Source organism: Chionomys nivalis, chromosome 3 (genome assembly GCF_950005125.1).
Source record: "Chionomys nivalis chromosome 3, mChiNiv1.1, whole genome shotgun sequence".
NCBI lineage: Eukaryota > Metazoa > Chordata > Mammalia > Rodentia > Cricetidae > Chionomys > Chionomys nivalis.
Window position 1 is genome coordinate 65,728,554 of NC_080088.1, and position 21,131 is coordinate 65,749,684.

General features: G+C 40.8%; 1 protein-coding gene across 1 annotated transcript in view; it reads left to right on the forward strand.

The window, feature by feature from the left end:
* Nucleotides 1-779: 779 nt before the first annotated feature.
* The window catches only part of Fgf12 (fibroblast growth factor 12), a 539,239-nt gene continuing 518,887 nt past the window's right edge, over nt 780-21,131 (forward strand). Inside the window, exons 1-2 of the mRNA XM_057765082.1 lie at nt 780-910; nt 1,075-1,217. Of these exons, the coding sequence (XP_057621065.1) occupies nt 1,205-1,217 (13 nt within the window). The 5' untranslated portion in view covers nt 780-910; nt 1,075-1,204. The remainder of the gene's footprint in view (nt 911-1,074; nt 1,218-21,131) is intronic.

Here is a 21,131-nt window from a genome sequence, read left to right on the forward strand (position 1 = left end):
CTGTGGTATTTGGCCTTTTGAGCCCTCTCTACCTCCTGAAACAAGAAAAAAAAAAATGCTTGCCTTGGCACTTAAAAAGTAGGAAGGGACATATGTTTCTATTTCAAAATATAATATAGTTATATCTACAAGGTGCCATTCCACCCGTTGGGAACTTTCCTTCTGTGTAGGTGTTGGGAAGAAGATAAACAGAGTACCTTGGAACACCCTGGGACGAACGCTTTGTTTGGACAACTTTATAAACCTTGGAGCCTTCAGGGAACAGTGTTGGGGTGGAGGCCATAGGGGACACCCAGTCTGGATGGCACAGAAAACAGAGGATGCTGAAGCACCACAGCCCAGAACTCCTGCCACTCTACCCGAGAAGCAAAACAAACAAGTCCGGGGATGGAGGAAGATGTAGGAAGTCTGTAGGGAGACCAGGGGAGGCAGGCGCCTGGGAAGTTACTGCAGCAACCAAGAGGAATCCACATCATGACCACTAAGCAGGATTCGTAAATCCCTCTGCTTTGGGGACCGCAGCGTGCTCAGTTCAGACACCCTAGCCTCCTCTAGAGAGCTTCAGTAAGCAGTCCTGGAAAATCGGATGGGATTGAAGCGCCGTTCCAGTCCAATCCGTTTTCTAGTTTGCAGGGGAAAATCCGGTCCGGTGTTTATTTTTAGCAGCGCTTTTCCGTGACCGAATGCTACTGCTTTGGGCTGGGATACTGAGGACCTTATTGGGGAGAGAAGCCAGGACGGGCGGGGGAGCGGGGGGGGGGGCGGTGAAAAAGGGAGGGGGACTCTCTGCGCATGCGTGCCAGCGCCCATGCAAATCTGCTGTACATACAGAGCAAAGTGGGATGATCTGTCACTACACCTGCAGCACCACGCTCCGAGGACAGCTCCTGCTTGCAGCTTCCAGACGCAGGTAAAAATAAATAAATAAATACAATCCTGAGCGGGCCTGTGCATGCTTTTCAGTATCAGCTGTGCATAGGCCACCTAACCCCTGTAGAAACAATTTGCTGCTGCTGCTAAGTGTCCTTTGGTGGCTGATCGCAGTTTCAAGGTTTAAGAAATCCTATCTTTCAGGAAGCCCGAAGGGAAAGAAGGAAGTACGGGCGAAATCATCAGATTGTCTTTCCAGATTTGGGGATCTGAAGCGGGCCCACATCTTCCTGCCAACTTCCATTGAACTTCCCAGCACTCTAAAGGGACCGAAATGGAGAGCAAAGGTATGTGGCTGTCCCCATCGGGGCACTTCCCGCTGCATGTGCGTGTGGCCAGGGCAGCCCTCGGCGAGGGGACTGCAGTGCTCCAGAGCGGGAGGAGCATCACACTAGGTCGAGAGGAGGAGGATATGCTATGTCCGTTGCAGCAGCGGGAATGTGGCGAGAAGGCCACTAACTCCCACAGCGTGGAAGCCAATGTTTAATACTCCCATTAGTTGCGTAGTGAAGTCGGATGAGTTTTTTTTTTCCTCCGGGTGTGTGTGTATGCGCGCGCGGGGGGCGGCGGGGGGGAGGTGAGATGGAGAAGATACCCTCCCAAAATGGAGGGGGAGGAAAGATGTGCTGGTAAAACGATTTCTTTTCTGTAAAATGGATGGACTGGATAAATCTGTTTTGTTTGCTTTAGGATTGCTGACGAGACATTTATAGCTGGTATCCAATAATGCATTGCTAAAAAAATGTTTGAATTCCTCCACCCCACCCTATAAACATGGTGTTTCTGGGTGTGTATGACCACATTCGACTGCATTTTGAATGGGTATCAGATAAAAAATTGTATCTACTTGAAACGGCATGCCCAGGAACTGACCTCTAAGAAGATCAGGGTAGAGAAGTACTGCCTGGCTCCTGAGCGCGATGCCGTTCACTAGTTTTGGGCATGTCCATATTAAAATTCCCCTCATAAGCAAATCTGCAAAATGTACACCCACCAACTGCTATCTGAACTGTGGCGATCAACTTCTGGTTAGCATATCTGATGCATATAAACCAAGCAGTCCTTAAAATTGTAACTTTGGATGTCGTTTGAACTTAACCCCCTCTGTGCAGGTCCCTTCCCCTCCTTAAAATGCCCACACATGGTTGTGATGTGGCCAGATACCCAGTAGGGCTAGAGGATGTATTTAACCCTGCTGAAATCAGAGAAATGATGTCAACTTTTATGAAACCATATTCATTACCCAGAACGGGAGAAGCTATATTTGAAGCGAGGTTTTATTTTTAACCGGAATGTCAGTCACTGTGGCAATGTACTTAGGCTTGGGGAGTGGTGTTGAGCTACCTATTTCTAGGCTGATTAACCAAACTAGAGTGTTGACAAGAGCAGCTATCTGCTCAGTATGGTTATTGGAGTATTTAGTTAGTAGGTTTATCGTTTTCATACTTAGGGTAAACCTTGGCACTGTGGAAAGATCTGAAATGCTGTGGGTAAAGACGGGGCAAACTATTCTCGTGACACGTTGGTGGGTATTTCCTTGTCTGACAATGTACATATGGGAAAAGATCTGTATCTCTAAATATATACATAGTGTATAACAGAATCCATTTTAAAATGAAAACCCAATCTTTCATAAATCATAGATTAATATAATATTCTAGTTAGTTAAGCATTTCTTGGACCTTGGGTTAACAACAGAGTATTATTTTATTATGAAAAACTGTTTTTCTGCTTTTCTGCTTAGGTGACACTTGGTATTTGACCATTAAATCTGGTTATTTGGCAATGGTTCCTGGTAACATTTTGCCTTTAATTTATATAACAATTAATGGTCAATCATCAAATGAAGACGTATCTCTCAGCGATATTTTGTGTTTTATTTTATTGCCCATAAAGAATGCTGCCTGCTTCTCAGAGTTCCAAGTGGTTTACATTGCCCAATAATCAGAGTAGACTTCCAGCCGTTCTTCCAGTCTGGGGAGCTCAGAAGGGAGACGGGATTTCAGAAATAGACCTGAGAGGAACTGGGCCAAAAGTTCTACGTTAAGTCAGACAACAGTGATACTGTGGATCCCAGCTCTGTGAAAAAGGTGATGATAGCTCTTGCTATAAGCCAATATTGTGGTCGTTTTGCAGAGGGCTCATAATTACTTATACCAATGAGGAGCAAATGAAAGTCTTAATGAGTTTTAATTCCTGGACTTTACAAAGCTGAGCTGCCCAAATATCAATCATACTGACACTAATACTTCTGCTTTTTAAGCCAATGAAAGTGGCATGCTAAAAAAAAAAAAAACTGCAGCTAACTTTAAATTTTTCTTCTGGAAGGCTAAAAGAGCATATCAAGGAGCAGTTGCATCTGTATTCCATTCTAATTGGAACATCTTTAATTTTTTTTATTGCAATCAACTTCTTCCCCCAGTAAATTCAAGTGTAATTATAGGAAGACATTAAGTATTAGTATTAGAACTAATTTAAATAGAGTCAAAGAGTCATCACGTGATTCACTTGACTGCGCAATGGTTTCCCATAGTCTAATGGCCTATTTAGACATAAACCCTGTCACCAGCGTCAGGCAACCTTCACATTGCCTTTGCCGTTTGAAAAGCAGACCAGCCAAGCAGACCTGTGAGTATCCTTGCTCACAAGTAAGATCAGGTCTGCTTCCTTCCTTATTCCTTAACATCACTTCCTGTCATCCAGGATAAAGGAAAATAGATCAATTCAGAGTCAGAGTCAAGGATCTTTGTAACTCATGGTAATTACATTGTATCAAAGACTGAGTTGGATGTATCTGAAGTAACTGTCACTGAAATTATGTCTCGCGGGTCCCAAGCGCTAGAGGCTCAGAAATAATGTATAGTGTTTAATATTTAAACTTGTGGTTCAGAAACTTGCCTGCACTCTAGAACCACTTGATAGGCTTCATAAACATTCTCATGCAGGGTCATAGCCAAAACAATTAATTAGAATGTTGGATGGCAACAAAGAGGTGCACCATTTTTTAACCATCTCAGGTGCAATGTGTTTGAGAACCACTTATTGAGGTGCTGGGTGACAGATTATGGTTTGCAGACACATTTAGAACTGCTGGATGCTCGTTTTTGCTCTAGGCCTGTCTAACAGACTGATTTCTACAAAGCCCCAGGTGGTTTGTATTCAGGGGAGAGTTTTAGGAGCGATGATTTAAAGGTAACTGGCGTTTCTCTTCTGTTCCCCTCTTTCCTGACTGTATCACTTTTTTTTCTTTGCTTAGGTTCTCAACTTCATGCAGGTTGCCTATACAAACACCTGTAGAACATTTTCTCTGTAGAGAGGCTCAGACTGCACCTCTTGAGATTCAGGTTTAGCTGGTTCCAGGGAGGGACCTGTGCATAGTTCCTTAAGACAAAAACCAAACCAAAACAATATAAAATTATTCCATGCTACTAGTCAGTTTTGTTTTAAAGAGGCATCAAGACAAAGCCAACCTATTAAAGAAAGCACTTAACTGGGGGCTTGCTTATGGTTTCAGAGGAGGAGTCCATGATCATCGTGGCAGGGAGCTTGGTGGCGGGCAGGTTTGGTTCTGGAGCAGTAGCAGAGAGCTTACATAGGATAATGATCAGAAAGAAAGAGTGAAAGGAAGAGGAGGATACTGATAGGGAATGGTGGTGGGGTTTTGAAATCTTGAAGCCCACCATCCCCAGTGACATGCCTCCTCCAACAAGGTCATATCTCCTCCCCTCCCCAGAGAGTTCTCCTAGCTGTCTAAAAGCCTTCCGGTATGGGGGCTATTCTCATCCAGACCACCACACCCACCTAGTGACGCCACTAGCCAGCCAGTAACCATTGACCTCAGACCTCTCCACTCTTGGTCTACTTTTCAGGCATTGCCCCAGAGCTTGTTAAGGATGCTGACTCTCAGGCTCTTTCCAGATTTATAATTCAAATCCATATTCCAGAAAAATCACATGGTTGTTTGTATGTTTGTTAAAGCCTCAGAATCTCCTGTCTCAATTGTGCAAAGCAGATTGTAATTGAAAGCTTCCACATAAGATGACTTAGTGGAGAAGCTTGGATAGACATCATCTATTCTGTGTGGTGGTTTACATGTGTGTAGTCAGGTCCCAGACCTCTGTTTGCTATGGGAAAAGGTAGGAAAGGAAGTCCGCCTTATGGTTTGAACCCTAAACAGACTCACTTTCAAGAACCCCCTCTGTTCTTACTCTAGCCATTTACTTTCAGCGCCCCATTATCTTTAAACACAGATTCCCTACATTCATTGTGGACTCCTGCTTTGTTACTGCTGTTAGCCCATGGCTAAGTTATGGTAGTGGACTGCTTAAGCCAGGATGCATCTTAGCAGAGTGCAGGATGTTTCCCTCCACTGTATTGCATCTTTGTTCCATTCTCTGATACCATTGTTCTGCACTGTCTTTCCTGATTTCTGTGTTTAATGGCTATTTTTAATAGAGTGCTCTATGCAGCTGAAATACCTGTTTGTTGTTAATATGCTGCATTCCTTACACCAGCAATCGAGTGATTTTTATTTAAACAAATCCTTAATGAGTACCTACTATGTGCCCGTCATGCTTAGTACTGAAAATCTAAGAGAAAATTAAGTTAATGTGGTAGCTCATGGCTATAATTTCAGCACCCAGGGACTAGTGACAGGGGAATAAGGACTTTGAGGATAGCCTCTACAATATAGTTAATCTGAGACTAGCCTGGGCTACTTGAGACTCTGTCTAGATAGCAAAAGCTAAGACATAAGCCTTGATCTTAAACACCTTGCTCTCCTACCCCATGTCTTTGCTAATAGATTGGTTAGTCTTCTTGAGGGCATAATTTGAATTTTTAACATTTCAGCAGGTATCCTGGAGTTCACCTATGAAAAAAATGATTTGTTTTCCACAGCAGGGACACTGGTTTTACATGCTGAGTTGGACAGACAATAGTTTTAAGTATCACTTTCATGCGTTGAGATGATTCCAGCCTGGGAGAAATAAAGCTGATATTTTACGTGGGCATTGCAGAGCACATCAATTTGTTTCCGGGGTACAGAAGGCAGGAAACCAACTTGTTTTCCCAACAGAGACTTGTTCATGCCCTCCGGAGGAGAAAGGAGATGCTTTCGCAGTCCTTAATTTAGCAGAACTAGGAAGTAATTTTGTGAAAAGTCGCTTCCTCTTTCAACAATAATGAGAACCAGAGAGAGCGTCGCAGTGGGAGAAGTCAAATCTAACATATGATGTGGTAGAATGGGCACCAGCTGCAGGACGTACAGCTTCTTGTCCGGTTCTAGGAGTGATACTTTGAAGAGATCTCTTTGCCTCTCTGGGACTCAAGATTTTTAAGTAGTCTAGAGCGTTTGGCTCGTTTGATTCAAAGGCTCGCTGAATTGCCATGTTATTCCAGGCATGTGGCTCAATGCAGGGTTGGAGATGTCTATCCTGGCTCCCAGTCTCTGCATTTGCAGCTGGGAACCACAAGCAGGCTCTGGAGTTGTTTATTGTAGACACGCTACTGCTCCATTCATCCTTCCGAGTCCTTGTAGGTGACCCAGGAGGCTAGAATGCAGAATTCTACTATAATTAGAGACCCCGAGAGAAGACTGAATGTTCCACAGCAGAAATGCCTTCGTTTGCTTTCTACCTTGGTTTCTTCAAAAGAAAAGTCACTGTATGGGAGAACATGTGAACACCGACTATGCTGTGCTCTCTTCTGAAAGTGATTCCAGCTAACCAGCTGCTTAGCTGGGAAAGCATTGTATGACTTAAGCAGCCATTAGCAGATTTGTTATCCCCAGCAATGGGTCCAAGGGTGACCACTTTCTTAGCCTTGCCTTTTCATTCTTTCCAGCCACATCCCACTACATTTATAGTATAAACTTTTTCCTTATCTGAATTTGTTATTAAGTTGCTATTGGCATGAGGACTTTATTTGAAGTAGTTACATTTAACATTTTTGTTGGTGGTAGCTGGAGATCTATCAGGTAGAGTATACATTGAATGGGTTTAAAACACTGTGTAAATTCTGTCCATCAACAGGTTTTCTCACATAGTAGCCACAGGGTACCTGGGGCACTCGGCTATTAAGGAAGCACTCAGGAAAATAGGCATGGCGGTTCTGATGAAACCAGAGCCGGGAACTGGGTTTAATCAGGAACACTGTAGGGCTCCTGCCTTGGTTTTGGTTTTTTTTAATTAGCATTATTCAGTGTTAAAGAGAGCATGGGCATCAAAGAAAGATTTGATGCCTCTGTTATAGACTTGGGATAGAACATAAATACATAAAATAAATTACAAGAAACTGAGCTTAAAGACAAGTTGTTCATCTTATTAGCATCCTTGCTTATAGGATATGGCATAGTTTTCCTAGGACCTATGCATATAAACTCATTTTAGTTTTCTTATCTCTCCAGTTGCTTTTTAAAGTCCCCTTCTCTTTTCCTCACCAATGTGAGGTTCTCACCCAGAGAAGTTAAGAGACATAGCTGTTGTGATGCCACTGACGGTGCCTTGGCAGAAGTCCAAAAGGACACCTGTTGTCTGTTCACAGATACTTTATCTTTTTCCTAACATCAAAGCTGCTTGGATGTTGGCCTAAAAGAGACCCCATTACTGAGGAGTCAAAGAGCACCTCTCATTGAAAGAAAATGTAGACTGGTCTCAAATTCACAGTGTTCTTGTCTTAACATCCCTATGGCTGGTCCTGCAGACATGGGATCATGGGCTTTGGCTCTACTCTGTCCGTGTTTAGCCAGAGGAACAGCCCAAAGGGATGGACATCAGAAAAAAAGATCCAGAAGATTTTACAGGCTGTTCAAAGGATCACCAAGTACAAATAACTTTTCTGTAGCAAGAAGAGGCAGCCATTCCAATCTCTACCCCCTGGAATCTCCCCTGCTCCTACAATGACCACCCATGAGAAACAGTCAGGCTTGTATTAGATCCTCAAATACCGATTGTGTTCAACTAGGCTAAACAGACCTCAGTACAAGGCAAATTGAGAATTTCATCTCCAGTTATTTGGAAACTGGAAAAATGTTTCTGGCCTCAAAACATGTTAAAGTGTTTTTCGTTTTTGCTCCAACTTTCATTCACATACTAGATTCTATAAATAAGCTAATTAAAAAGCATCTTTTATATGATTGCTCTAATTGGGAATGAAAATCTGGGAAATCTGAAACCGCCTTTCCAAAGGCTCCTTTTGCATTTCAAAATAGTTTCACCCTTTCCAGTACTACTCAAAACTGAATTTAGTTCGGTTCTGTGTTGTTGTTTCTCTAGGATTTAAGGAAGAAATATTTGCTGTGCAGCAAGGAGAAAGACTCTGCAAATCACACTTTATTTGTGAGCCTGCAAATTCAAAATAAGATGCAGTGCAGATTTTTACCTACGGGCCTTATGTCAGCGTCAGCATCAGCATCAAAAGGCAAAGCAGTGATGCAAATACAGGAAGGCTCTCAATAACCCGAGGAAGGGAGGCAGACAGATGCACAAGGACCATCAGATCCGTCTTTCAGTGTCAGATGATGGGTGAATTGAATCAATGAGCAGCATTTTTGAGAATTGATGTGTTAGATGTTCTGAGGTTGAACTTTGAAAACTAATTTATACACACTAGTGGAATGCTGAGGCTATATTGGTACCTGGGGTTGTAGAACAAACATGGAACAAGACCAGAAGTCCTGTACTTAAGTCATATTTCCTCTACTTATTCCATAAAGGATCCTTGGAGAAAAAATTCCTTTATATCTCAGTGTCCTTGACCCATCTTCCTGCCCTTTCCCCACCTTTCCTCTCCTCTTCCACCCTCCCTTTCTTCTTCTTCCTCCTTCTCTTCCTCCCCTCCTTCTGCCCATTTTCACTCTCCTATTGTAGAGGAATCAACTATCTTGTCAGCTTTCTAATATTCTGTTTTGATGCCTATGCATGCTTGCTATGGAAAACAAAACGTAATGGATCGTAGTCCAAATTATCACTTTGGTTTTAAAGATTCATTGTTGAGCTAGCATTTTTAAGTTGTTTGTCTTTGATATATATATACCAGGCTCTCGCTATGGCCTGGAACTCAGTGTGTAGACCAGGCTAGACATAAACTCATAGAAATCCACCTACTTCTGCCTTCAGAGATTAAAAACATGTGCCACCATGCTCAGCTCTAAGCCACCTTTTTATGTAATAATTTTCAAGTCTGAGATTTTGGGCATGTAACTGGGTTGGCAATCAATTTTGTTCCGAGCAAAGAAGCCTTAGGCCTGGTGGAATTATCATTTGGAATATTAGTTACTTTTATGTCAATGAGAACAAAATACCTTCCAGAGACAGTTCTCTCAATGAAGGCTTTATTTCAGCTCACAGTTTCAGAAGAATCTCTGTCAATCACCATGAAGAAGACATTATGGGATAGCAATGACATCATCTGAGGCAGCAGGAGCGTGAACAGTGGGTGTCAGGCACAGTCCAGAAAGCAGAAATTATATTTGGTGTCAGGGAGTAGTGTACTCAGCAAACACCCACCCTGGTGATATACCTTCCACAGTGAACCTTATCATCTTCAGGCTCCAAAAACTTCAAAATAGAGGTACCCACTGGAGCCAGGAGCTTGTTGGGGACATCTCTTTACATAGGCCATAATATTTAGCATTATGTGTGGTATGACCATAAATTTGCATTGATGGATAGCTATGGAGCCCTATGGAAATTACCCTGTCTTGGAAGTTTGGAAGTCTAGATTTGAGTCATGATTTGTGTCTCAACTCGTTATGTGAGTTTGATGTGCTCGTCCCCCCACCCTCCCCGCCTTGCTCTTCATCTGTGAAACAAAAGAACACAGAGACAGAAGCCTTTGGATTTTAGGAATTCTGAGAATTTGTGGGGTTGTGTAGAGAAAACAGTAGATGTTCGCTTTATGATTTATGGTTGGTGGCTCCCTCCTTCTTGCCTTTAGATAATGTGGTAGTGTTTTTGCTCAGCAGCTTCAGCATCATGTTATCTTTATATGTATCCTTCTTACAATTAAGGTTTTTATTTTTTATGTGAAGTTGATGCAGTATCTTCCCTCTTCCAGACCTAGCAAGCACGTTCCACTGAGAAGAGGCAGAAGTAACAATCACGCCAAGCACTCCGTGCTGAGTGTTTTATTCGTGTTACAGGCAGGAGATTTGATTTTCTTTTACTTTCAGTCATCAGACATGCATTCTTCAAAACCAAATCCATGCATTTCTTTTGTCTTTCGATAATTCGGAAACCGTAGGTATCTCTTGCAGCACTCAGGTCTCTGCTGCTCCTTCAAGACAGAAATATTGTCATTTCCAATGGAATCCTACTTAGTAGACTGGATTAATACTTAAACTGAATTTCTTAGTCATGCAAAGGGTGAAAGCAAAATATTTAACAACTTTAACATGTTTAAAAACATGAATTATGATCAGGAATATAATGGTGGCTGTGAGAACAGTGTTTGTGGACATATGGCCTAATATCAGTAATAAGCAACACACCATGGACAAATAACATATTGAAATATGCAAAGGGTGGTATGATTGGATTAGTGACTAAACCAAGTGGACTTTTATTGTTTTTCACATATCCCAGCAATCTGATATTCTAGACAACTATTGCAGTCTAAACATGGTGCAGTGAGTATCGGACTCAGTCATAAGCTGCTCAATATATTTATTTAAACTTTACCAAATCCCTCTCTTCATGCTTCAAGACTTCACACTCTGCTCATGCCAGACACTGAGAGGACATTTGAAAAGATAACAGCCTTTCGAAATGAGGTTTCTATAGCTTTAACTTTGTATTAGACACTGTACTTTTCACGCCATCCTGTTTAATCTTCACAGTGATCTCATGTCATTCATAGTTTATGACCTGGGAAACTCGAGCAAAATGATGGCAAGTAATTTGCATTTGAACCCACAAAGGTGCTGGGTTATGGACTGTCTTCAGAACATTACCTCGAACACTACCCAATCTTAGGTGTACTTTACTATAGTCTGGTATGACCATCACCTTTCCTCCATTAGAACCCTGACTGTTCCTGGGACTGGAGAGGGAGGAGAAGAGGAGTGGGGGGAGGGGGAGAGGGGCGGGAGGAGGGGGAGGGAAATGGGAGGCGGGAAGGAGGCGGAAAATTTTTTTTTCAAAAAAAAGAAATTGTATATTCAATAAGGTATTCAAATATTAACCCATAGAAATTATGTTTAATAAAATCTTCCATCCATCTTCAAAAAAAAAGAAAAAGAAAAAACAGCCATGTACATAAAGATTTTACTAACCCTCAGGACACACAGTATCTGCTTGTTTCATGGCTAGGAAACTGAACGTCTTGCTGACACCAAGACTGTGAGATAGTAAGATATTCAATAACCATTAACATGTTTGTGAACATGAATTATGATCTGAAGTACTGGTGATATGATAGTAACTAAGGAAAAACAAAACAGCCTTTGTGGCTATATGTGCATATAAGCCCTGAGTCAAGACAAGCCAGGCTTGAAGAGTTATTATGAGCTCCTTCTGACTCTCAGGTGGGTTCAAGAAGGAACCTGGTGCTTTGAGATACCTCAAGTTGGTTCCAACTCCAGTGGCTTAATTAATCAAGGACCATAGCATCTTTTTAACCCCCACATCACATAGCTGCCTTGCTTATCCGGGAAAACCATTGCACCGGAAGTTACACATAGCACTAGCAACATTTTCATCCCTTGAACCAGCAAAGATACAGCTGTGTATCTTTCCTCCTAATTTGTAGAAGGGATTTCTTTCAAAATTAATGGGGCCAGTAAGAAAAGACATCAAGAGACAAGTTAAAACCAGAACTCAGTGATAGCTTGTGTTTGTTTCTTTGGCTGATCCTTTTATCGTCTGTTCCTTTGAAGCTGAAGCTTCATGTTAACTCCTCAGCATAGAACTGGATTTGTCCTCTGGTATCCTATGCACCACTGTGGGAGACCACAGTTGATGCATGGTGGTGTTGTTAGCTGATGCTGGAAGCTGGAATCTTTCTAATCTCCATGCCATTATCTTTTCTTCCCTTAGCACTGACCCTCCACCCTGCCTAGACATCAGCTGCAATGATCTAACTTGATTACCTTCCTCCATATATTCTTTCAACTGTTGATCCTGTAGTTTCTGTTAGTTTTCATATCTTGGCTGAGCTGATTTCACTCAATTTCCTCTGGTTAGGACTACTAGAGTATCAGGCAACTGTGGGATGTAATTTAAATCATACAATAAAAGCAAACAGTGTTGACCTTAGCTGGTACAACGGATATTTGAATTAAAATTTTATTAACTTGTTTTCACTCTCTGACATAAATGAAGTTCTGTTTCCTCAGAAGAGCAAACTTGACTATTGGAGCAAAAATGTCAATATTGTTGGTTAGGTCAGGGACAGGATTTCTGGGCTCCACACCCAGAGGGTCTCATTGCGTGGTCTGTGATGGACCTTGGAGAATGCTCTCTTATAAACTTGCCAGAGGACACTGCTGCTACTCTAGAGATTGATTTTTAAGAACCATAGTCATAGAAAATCTATTTTAATATTGACTTGTACTTCAATGTGACTCTAGATATAGATTTTTATTTTTCTGTTTGTTCAAGAATAAGGAATTGGGGTAGCAGTCTCATGCTGGAAGGCCATACGTAGCTTAAAAGAGTAAATGGCATTGCATATTGGAAATGAACCACAGAAATAGTTAATTATACAAGGTGGTTGATTTGGTGGCCATTTAGTTACCATTTTGCTGTATATTCCGATTATCATTGGGACTAGTGATAAAAGATCACAGTTTATTTTATCTGAAAAACACCTTTGAAGTCAGCAACTAAAAATATGCTCAAACAAGAACTTAGCAAGTACTGACTGCTAGTGATGCAGGAGAAAATGTATAGTCTAAATTTGCTTTTACCTATATAGCTTCTGTATAGATGGCTCTGGAAGCAATGACTAAAATAATGGTTGTGTCATCTGTTACCACACCATATATAAGAAATGTAATGTGTACGGACGCAGAGAAAAAGGTCCAAATCCAGGAATAAATTAGCATTTATAGAAAGGATGAAACTTAAACATTGGAAAAGCATCGTATGGTGAGGGAGTGGCAAAAACCACAGTAGAGAGTGTACCATCAGCAACCAGGAAGATGTAAAAGATGGTCCGATTCATCCATCCATCAGATACTTGTGCTGATTGCCAGCACTCTTCTAGGGGCTGAATACAGTGGTGAAAGTGTAGACTGCTTGCCTTCGTGCACAAAGAGATGGAGACAGGAAACATGGAAGGATGAATCATGAAGGAAGGTCAGGAGGAAATTGTGGAAGCCTGTTGTAAATTATGTAATATAGGTGGTGATTTCATTCACCTGTCAAAAAACCACAGTTGATGGGATCACTTAAAAAAAAATTAGATACCTTGGGGATTTTCGATCACAAAGCTTCAATTATCCAGTAGCTTTTAAAGAACTCGTTTGCTGCAAAAAAACCAAAGCACACCAATGAACCAACTCGCATGGCCAGCAGAAGTACCCCAACCCACTGTTCCCCTTTGTGACTTTTACCGACTAATGCTGTGGCACGTTCCTGCTGCCTTCCTGTTGCTGTTGACTCCTGACATCTGCAAGTTCTGACATGGAAAGGTTTTGACTTGTATTTTTGGGAGAAATGCCCAGACAATCTTTCAGAATGTATCAAGCTTAAAAGATGACTCTCTGAACATCTGTACAGAATTAGCAAGTTTCAAGAAGATAAACACAGGACTAAAACCATGCAGAGACTAATAATATCCTTATATGTTGCAATTGCATTTTATGAGATTCTTCTATTCTTAAATGTATGAAAGATTTGTGCGACACGTTTGTGTCCAGTCTTACTCACACTCTTGTAGTAGGATGTTTGGATATTCACAAGACACGATTTATTTTAAGAAGAGGGAGAAGCCAATGGTAATTTCTGAACTTTTTTTCTGGCTTTTGTGTGCTTACATTCTAACTGACAACATTGGTCGAGATTCCTGATCTCACTGTTTTAGATTTTCCTATCCATATAATGGAGATAAAAACACTAGCTAATATTAGTGACTATTAATCGACCTGTTTTGAACATTAGGTTAGATATGAAAGTGCTTAGCTTGTATTCTCATGTAGTAATCACTTAGCAAAGCGTTGTTATTTAAGTACTGTATCTCAAAACTGCCTCATTATAACCTTTGGTTGAAAGTCACAGCCTTGGGCTTCTGTTGAGTCTGATGGATTCAGACTTGCTTAATGCTTAAAACTGTTTTGGTGGTTCTGAGAATGAATGCAGGGTCTTTAGCAATGGTAGGTTCATAGTATACCCCTGGACAACACTTCTAAGCCTGACTGTTTCGATGAACTCCACACACATACTAATGATCATCATCTTCCATTACATGTCAGCATAAGAGCCGCTCTGCAAGGTGGGCAGTGGTGGTGCACACCTGTAAACCCAGCACTCAGGAGACAGAGGCAGGTTGGCTAGGCTAGCCTGGTCTACAAAGGGAGTTCCAGGACAGCCAGCCAGGGCTACACTGAGAAACTCTGTCTCAAAAAAACAAAACAAAAAGTCACTCTGCAAATATATGGCTTTTTCATCAAAGTCAAAAATCCACCCAAGGAAAGCAGATGCTGCCAAACTAGATGGGCACATTCAAGGAATGAGGACGGGAATGGGACATTGTCTAGAGGAGGTCTCAGACTGGCTGGTGAAATGTTCATGAGTAACATTTTTCAAATAACGGGCATCAGGGGATTTTCATCTTGAAACTCTAAGAATGGTTAGACAGATGGCAAGGACAGCTTGATCTTTTCTCTGAGCCAAGGCCTTTTGATCTCCATTGACCACTGATTCAAGCCTGAGTAGGGAAGGTGGGTGTGCGGCAGCCTCCAGGGGCGCTCACCCCTCTGATGTGTAGAAACGGCCTCCTGAGTGTAGAAACGGCCTCCTGAGTGTAGAAACGGCCCCTCTTCATTTTCTTCCATTTGTTCCTTATTTTGTCGCGATTATGGAGGCTTGTTTTCACAGACAGTAGTTTCTTGTCCCTTCTCCCATTTTTATAGTCAATAGCTTTGAATTGCTTTATATTTACCTCCACAACCTATATAATATTCACTTCTTACATTCCCACCCAGAATGCAATTGTCCATCCTTTTGTCTTCCGGGCTTTCTTCTTAATTTTGGTTAGGTAGGCATTTATTAGCCACAGTATTATGATCCTGAAAATAAGTTCTCTTCATGACTAGCAAATTGAACTATGAAGGCTTTTCTGCTCGTCTTAAGATGTTTTTATACATTTGGTAATTGACTTGTTTTCAGAGGGCTCTACTTTCTCTGTATTGCATGCTGTTATTTTCCTGCCGGTAACACACTCATCCACTCTTCACGACAGCCAGCAACTGAATACACATCCTGAGCTACTCATGCTGCCTGGGTTTGACAGACGATATACTACAGCAAATACCATCATAAACATGTTAGCCCAGGTTAGAGGTTGTACAAAGGGCAGAGATTCAACCTGACTTTAAGACCTGTGTTTGCAAATGTCTCCACTCTTATTATTAAGGACATCATTTCCCATAAAAAACCTTTTTGTCAGTTTGAAATAAGCCCAAATTAATAACTTCCAGTCATTGCCAGACTCTTTATGGCCCCAAGAGACTTTGGCGTGATTTTAGAATCTACATTTTTCCTTGTGCCATCTGAGACAAAGGGAAGATGTTACCCAGTCTTGGTGAAGTCAAGACTGAAACTCAGAATTTACAACTACCATACTAATGTTCTTCCTACCAAGTCATATCAATCCTCCATCTTCATGTCCAGCTGCCTATTAATACGATTAAAAATTCTAAGTTGTGACTATGAGGCTCAGAAATCTGGAAGTACTGATTTTAAAAACCTCTGAAAATGGAAGAACAGCATCTTAGATGAAGTCTGTGTGTACTCTGCTTGTAGGTTTGGGGTTCCAAACTTCTACAACACTGGACAAGAATGGCTCACTACCACCACAGAGTCCTCACTACCATTTTGTCTTGAAAGATCAAAGGGTCAGAGCTTTAAACCAAAAGGACAGAGCTGTCTTCATGTGTACAGGTTAATGTCGATTGAGTTTAAATTCATGCAGCAAATTCAGGAACAGAAAGTTTGGATGTAGCATCTTGTAACATCCTGTTCAAATGCTCACATGTTTACAGTGTCTTAAAAGCACACATCAGCAATATATACATACACATAACAATATACATAAGCATCATAAACACACACACACATACACACACACACACATATAATAAGACAGGGAATGATGTCTCCTCTTTCTCCTTAAGGGTGTGATGTATTCTGTTCAATTTATCATTGTAGAACTGCATTAATGGTTATCAAATACTGTATTATAGAGACACTAAGAAGAACAAGGGCACATCATTTATTGGTCACTTCATCAGGAACGCGACACTCAATAATGCTTTATTCATTGAAAGCAAGATACAACAACCTGAGTGAGATCTTGCGACATCTTCCAACATATATTACTCTTTTGTAGGCACAGATACTTAGATTGCATTTCTCTCAACAATGTTTTCTTTAGTCCTTGTCTGCTGTGTTGACTTCTGTCACACTTTGTTACCATCTGTCTGTCTCTTGGGTCACCCCCTCTCCTCAATTGTGCACTCCATGAAGGCAAATGTTATTTCTTTCCTCTTTGTTATCCCAGTGACTTGGCACAAACTAAACCTTCATTAGAAAGTTAATGGGAAAGGTCAGAATATATATATATATATGTATATGTATAAATACACATATGTATTTATATATATATGTATATATAAAACAATGGCTTGATTTTCATAGCATTCTTCATTAGATGGTAGGCATAAATACTCAGGATGACACACAGGTAACTCACATGCTTCCATGTCGGCTTTCTCTTTTGAATGTCATTCTTTATGCACCCCAATTAAAAGCTACAGCTCTTTAAGTAATGGATCCTCTTGGTTGTGAGACTTCCTTTTGTCTCCAGGAACATGGGCAATCAGGTTAGGTGTAAAATGTCTCCTGTACCTGGATAGTAGTAATTTTTCTTCTGATGCTAAAGATGAGAAACAAAGTGACTCCTCTTCCTTATACAATGAAGAAAATCGAGATTCTTCATTGCCCTAGCTTCCTCCATCTGCTCTCCAGTGGCTCTCCGTTCCTGGCACGTTTGGCTTTACCTTTTAAACTATCCTCAGCCTTAGTGGTACAAATTGTCAGGAACTTTGACCAGTACCGACAAAGACAATTGTTTTCAAAGCTCTGGAGTCAGGGCTTCCTAGACTCATTCTGTAAGATAGCCTGGGATACCCACTTCCTGTGGGCTGCTAGAGAGTCCCTTCTGATTTTCAGTTCACAACTAGGACATGAAATCAGTCGACAACAACAGCCTGTTTCTCTTGGGGATCTTGGTTCTGTCTCTTTTACTTTCCTATAGAAAGCTGTGGTAATAGTAGAAAACACACAGGGTGATTGGTCCCATATTGTTTTTGCATCCTTAGTTCATTCTGGATGAATAAGTTGGAGAAGACATGAAGGAAGGGAATGGCTCGCAGTTGTCCCTAGGCTTTCTGGACCCATCCTGGTGTCTTCAGCCTTCAGCCAAGGAATGGGCATGATCTTAGCTTTGCCTCACATGCCCTCTGGCATCAGCAGAAATGCAAATTGAGTTAATTAAGAATGGCCCAAGACTTGTTTTTCTAGTCTAGGTGGGAATAATATTTTTATTTAAGGTTATCATTAGGTGTAGATATTCTCAAACACAAAGTCAGGACTGTGATGATCTCTGGAACCAATTTCCTTGCCACCACAGGGCAGTCAGAGCAGAGACATGACAAGTAGACCTTGGCATGGAGAGTCCCAAGACTGGCTTGGTGTGTGCGTGTGTGTGTGTGTGTGAGTGTGTGCGTGTGTGTTGTCAGCATTGTATTTTTACATGAATACTTCTTAAAAATAATTAATATGGTGGCTAAAGCTGTCAATGAAGACAATGCTAATGTTTTGAGAAAATGCGATTCTTGTGGCCCCATATTCTCTTTTAATATGCTTTCTCAGGTATGTCTACGCAAAAACTGAGATGTGGTAATACTTCCGTTCTTAAAGTGAAATGTGGCGAGGAGTTCTAGCTTCTCTGCTCTGTTTTCAGTGACACAGCTCTAAAAGTTGAAATGTGCGTTTTTTATTGTGGTGTTAAGGGCTTTATTTGGGTTTTATTGCCAAGTAAAATTCCAATTTTGTTTCGGTTGAGCACATTTAATGTAGTGGATCTTAAATTTCAGTAACTGTGGCTACAATATAATTTTATTTCAAGAAGTATGATTTTCTGGGTTCATGTATGTGTGGTCATTGCTTTTATTCTATATTATCCATGTATTTTAAGACTATTATGTTCTATTTCAAACTCTTAGTTTAAAAGAACCTAGTCAAAGTAAAGTATGCATATGAAATAAATTAATTAATGATATGTTAAAGGCACTGAAGTTGCTTAACATGGAAAAGAGAAAGCTCAGGAACTGTACTAATTGCTACCCTTGGCCTGAAGTGACTGGCGAAAAAATATTTAGAAGGAGATTTTTGGTCTCGTCTGTTGCTAAAGGAATGGACCGCAGCAGTTTCTCACACAGGTAGACCATGGTTTCCATCCTGAAAATTTGTGTAAGAGCTAATGACATCTGAGATTTTATCCTTTCTCACTTCTGAAGAAAACATTCTCTCCAATTATCCTTTGGTTCTCTGGAAAGAGAGATTGAATAAACAACTAGTTACCCCAAGACAACTGACCGAAAGGCTGTATTTTGTGACTGGTGGAAGCTCAAAGAAGGTTGGGGAGAACCCAGGTGTGGATATGATGTAAGTGTCCCACTGGAACTTTTCCATTATTCTGTCGTTCTGAAGATTACTTGATGCTCGACTTAGTGTTGGTGTGATTGGCCATCACATAAATTGGGACGGATGACCAAACTCGGGATACATCCGGCAGTGCACCTCTGCCCGTGGGGCTGGGGAAGGGTGGGTTCTGTGATCAAAGACAGCTGGTGGTTAGGAGTTTCAGAATTCCACAATGTGTTCCAGATGACTGCTTTGTTCTCAGGAGCCTGAAATAAATGCGTGGGAGGATGTCTTGTAGCCTTCTTTTTGGAACAGCCTTTCTTGGGATGGATTTTTCACGTTCATCAGGGGCGGTAATATCCCCATAGGTATAGTTTTGTGAGAGCCGTGATCACCATGGACTCACCCCTTTTCTATGCAGTGACCATGTGGATGAAAGGGTGGGGCAGACAGGTCCAAAGTGACTTACTGGTTATGGAAAAATGCTAATGAATGAAAAAATAATAGGGCTATTAACAGCAGGAAAGCTGCTTTGTCTGCCTCACTCAGCCCCGAAATCTGGCAGCTATAAATCTTGAAGCCATAAGAAGATAAGGCTGGAGTTTGGTATCAAATGGGGACTGAAAACAAGATAAGAGGAAGAAAGAGGAGAGTTAAAGACACATCGGATCTATCAGCTGATCCAATGGCAGTTTTCTAGAGAATAAGACAAAGTTACATACATATTCTCAGACAGGCAAAGGCAAGCATATTTCTCATGTTCATAGCACTATCATGAAACAATGTTTATGACTGGGACAATTATATATATTTATATTTATATATTTATATATAATATGAGATCCCTTTTCTCTTTTACTTAAAAAAATAAACATTGTTTTAGGAGAAATAATTACTTAAAATGATATTACAATTAGACTGGGATTCTTAACTGTTCTTTTTCTCTGATCTTATGTAAAACTATACTTTCTCCATTTACATTTTAAGTTCTAACTTGACTGAAATATTTAAGCACATAAACATTCTAAAATGTTTAGCAAAACAAATTTCCACATTATCAAACCCAAGCGAAAGAAAGTACCATGTTGTGTGAGTGTAGTTTGTTGTTCACTGTAAAGAAGCACAAGGGCACACTCATTCACAGTGTCTGGAGTCAGGGTAGCAGCTACACTCGGATGTGATGGGGCTGGATGGGCGCGAGAGTGGCTTCTAAGCTTCAGAAATATTTTCTCTTCTCTGTGATTTGGATGCGGGCTGAAGATGTGAGCAGATCGTGAATGTCCCTCAAACGGTACCTTCCTCTGAGTGTATACTGCTTTAATAAGAACATTTTAGCATTATGTATGTGAGGTTGAGAGAATATTCACATAAGTATACACATAAAATTATAGTAGGGTTGACATAACTAGAAATTTGCTCAAAAAAAGAAAATTCAAGAGACAAAGAAAGGATCAAAGGCATTAGCAGACAAATCATAGAACACAGATAAATGGCTAGGACACCTGGTTAACACCATCATTGGTCTTGCAGCTGAAAATTCAATCAGCTAGCTGCTGATTTGCACCCAGACTAACTAGCAACTGTTAAGATGCATGATGCCATAATAATCATCTTTCATTGAGTATATATTATGTGACCAAATGGTTCTGCATGTTTACTTTTTAAAATAATCTTGATTAAACTTCTAACTCTCTTTTTATCCTCATCTAACAGAGACTATTAGCAACAGCCTAGATAGTAAATGATAGATCTTCAAATTCAGTGGTAGCCTATTTCTGAGTCTTACTATTGAGCAACCATTTTATGTTATTGTCTAATATTTTAAAAAGAAGAGAATAATTTGATGAACACCTTGACAGGCAGATGAGCCATTTGCAGTTCAGATGTTCCACAATTTCCCTTTCAATAAAAGGAAAAGATTAAAGTGATAGTGAAGTCTTCATTGCTATTTGCTGGTCTCTGGCATGTGTCCTCCCCTCCAAAACCCCTACAGCCCAAGGTCAATTCCAGAGCTGGCAGGACTCTCAGCTCTCATTCCTGCTCAATGCAAGAATTTGGTTGGTCCTCGCTTTCCATAATTTTTTTGTTTTTTCTCTCCATTATGTTAACAGCAAGTCTATTGGGGTCTGTTTTGTCACCTTCTTAGACCACTTAGCACAGTGCTAAGTCTGACTCATTCAATAAGTACTTTTGATCCTGTCACTATGTCTGAAGCTATTACTGTTCAAGCTTTAGTGTTTGGAAGGGGCTTAAAATCAGGTATCCTTTCGATAGTAGCAGTAGACACCAAGGCTGGGAAAGGATGCTATACATACAGCTACAAAGCTGCAG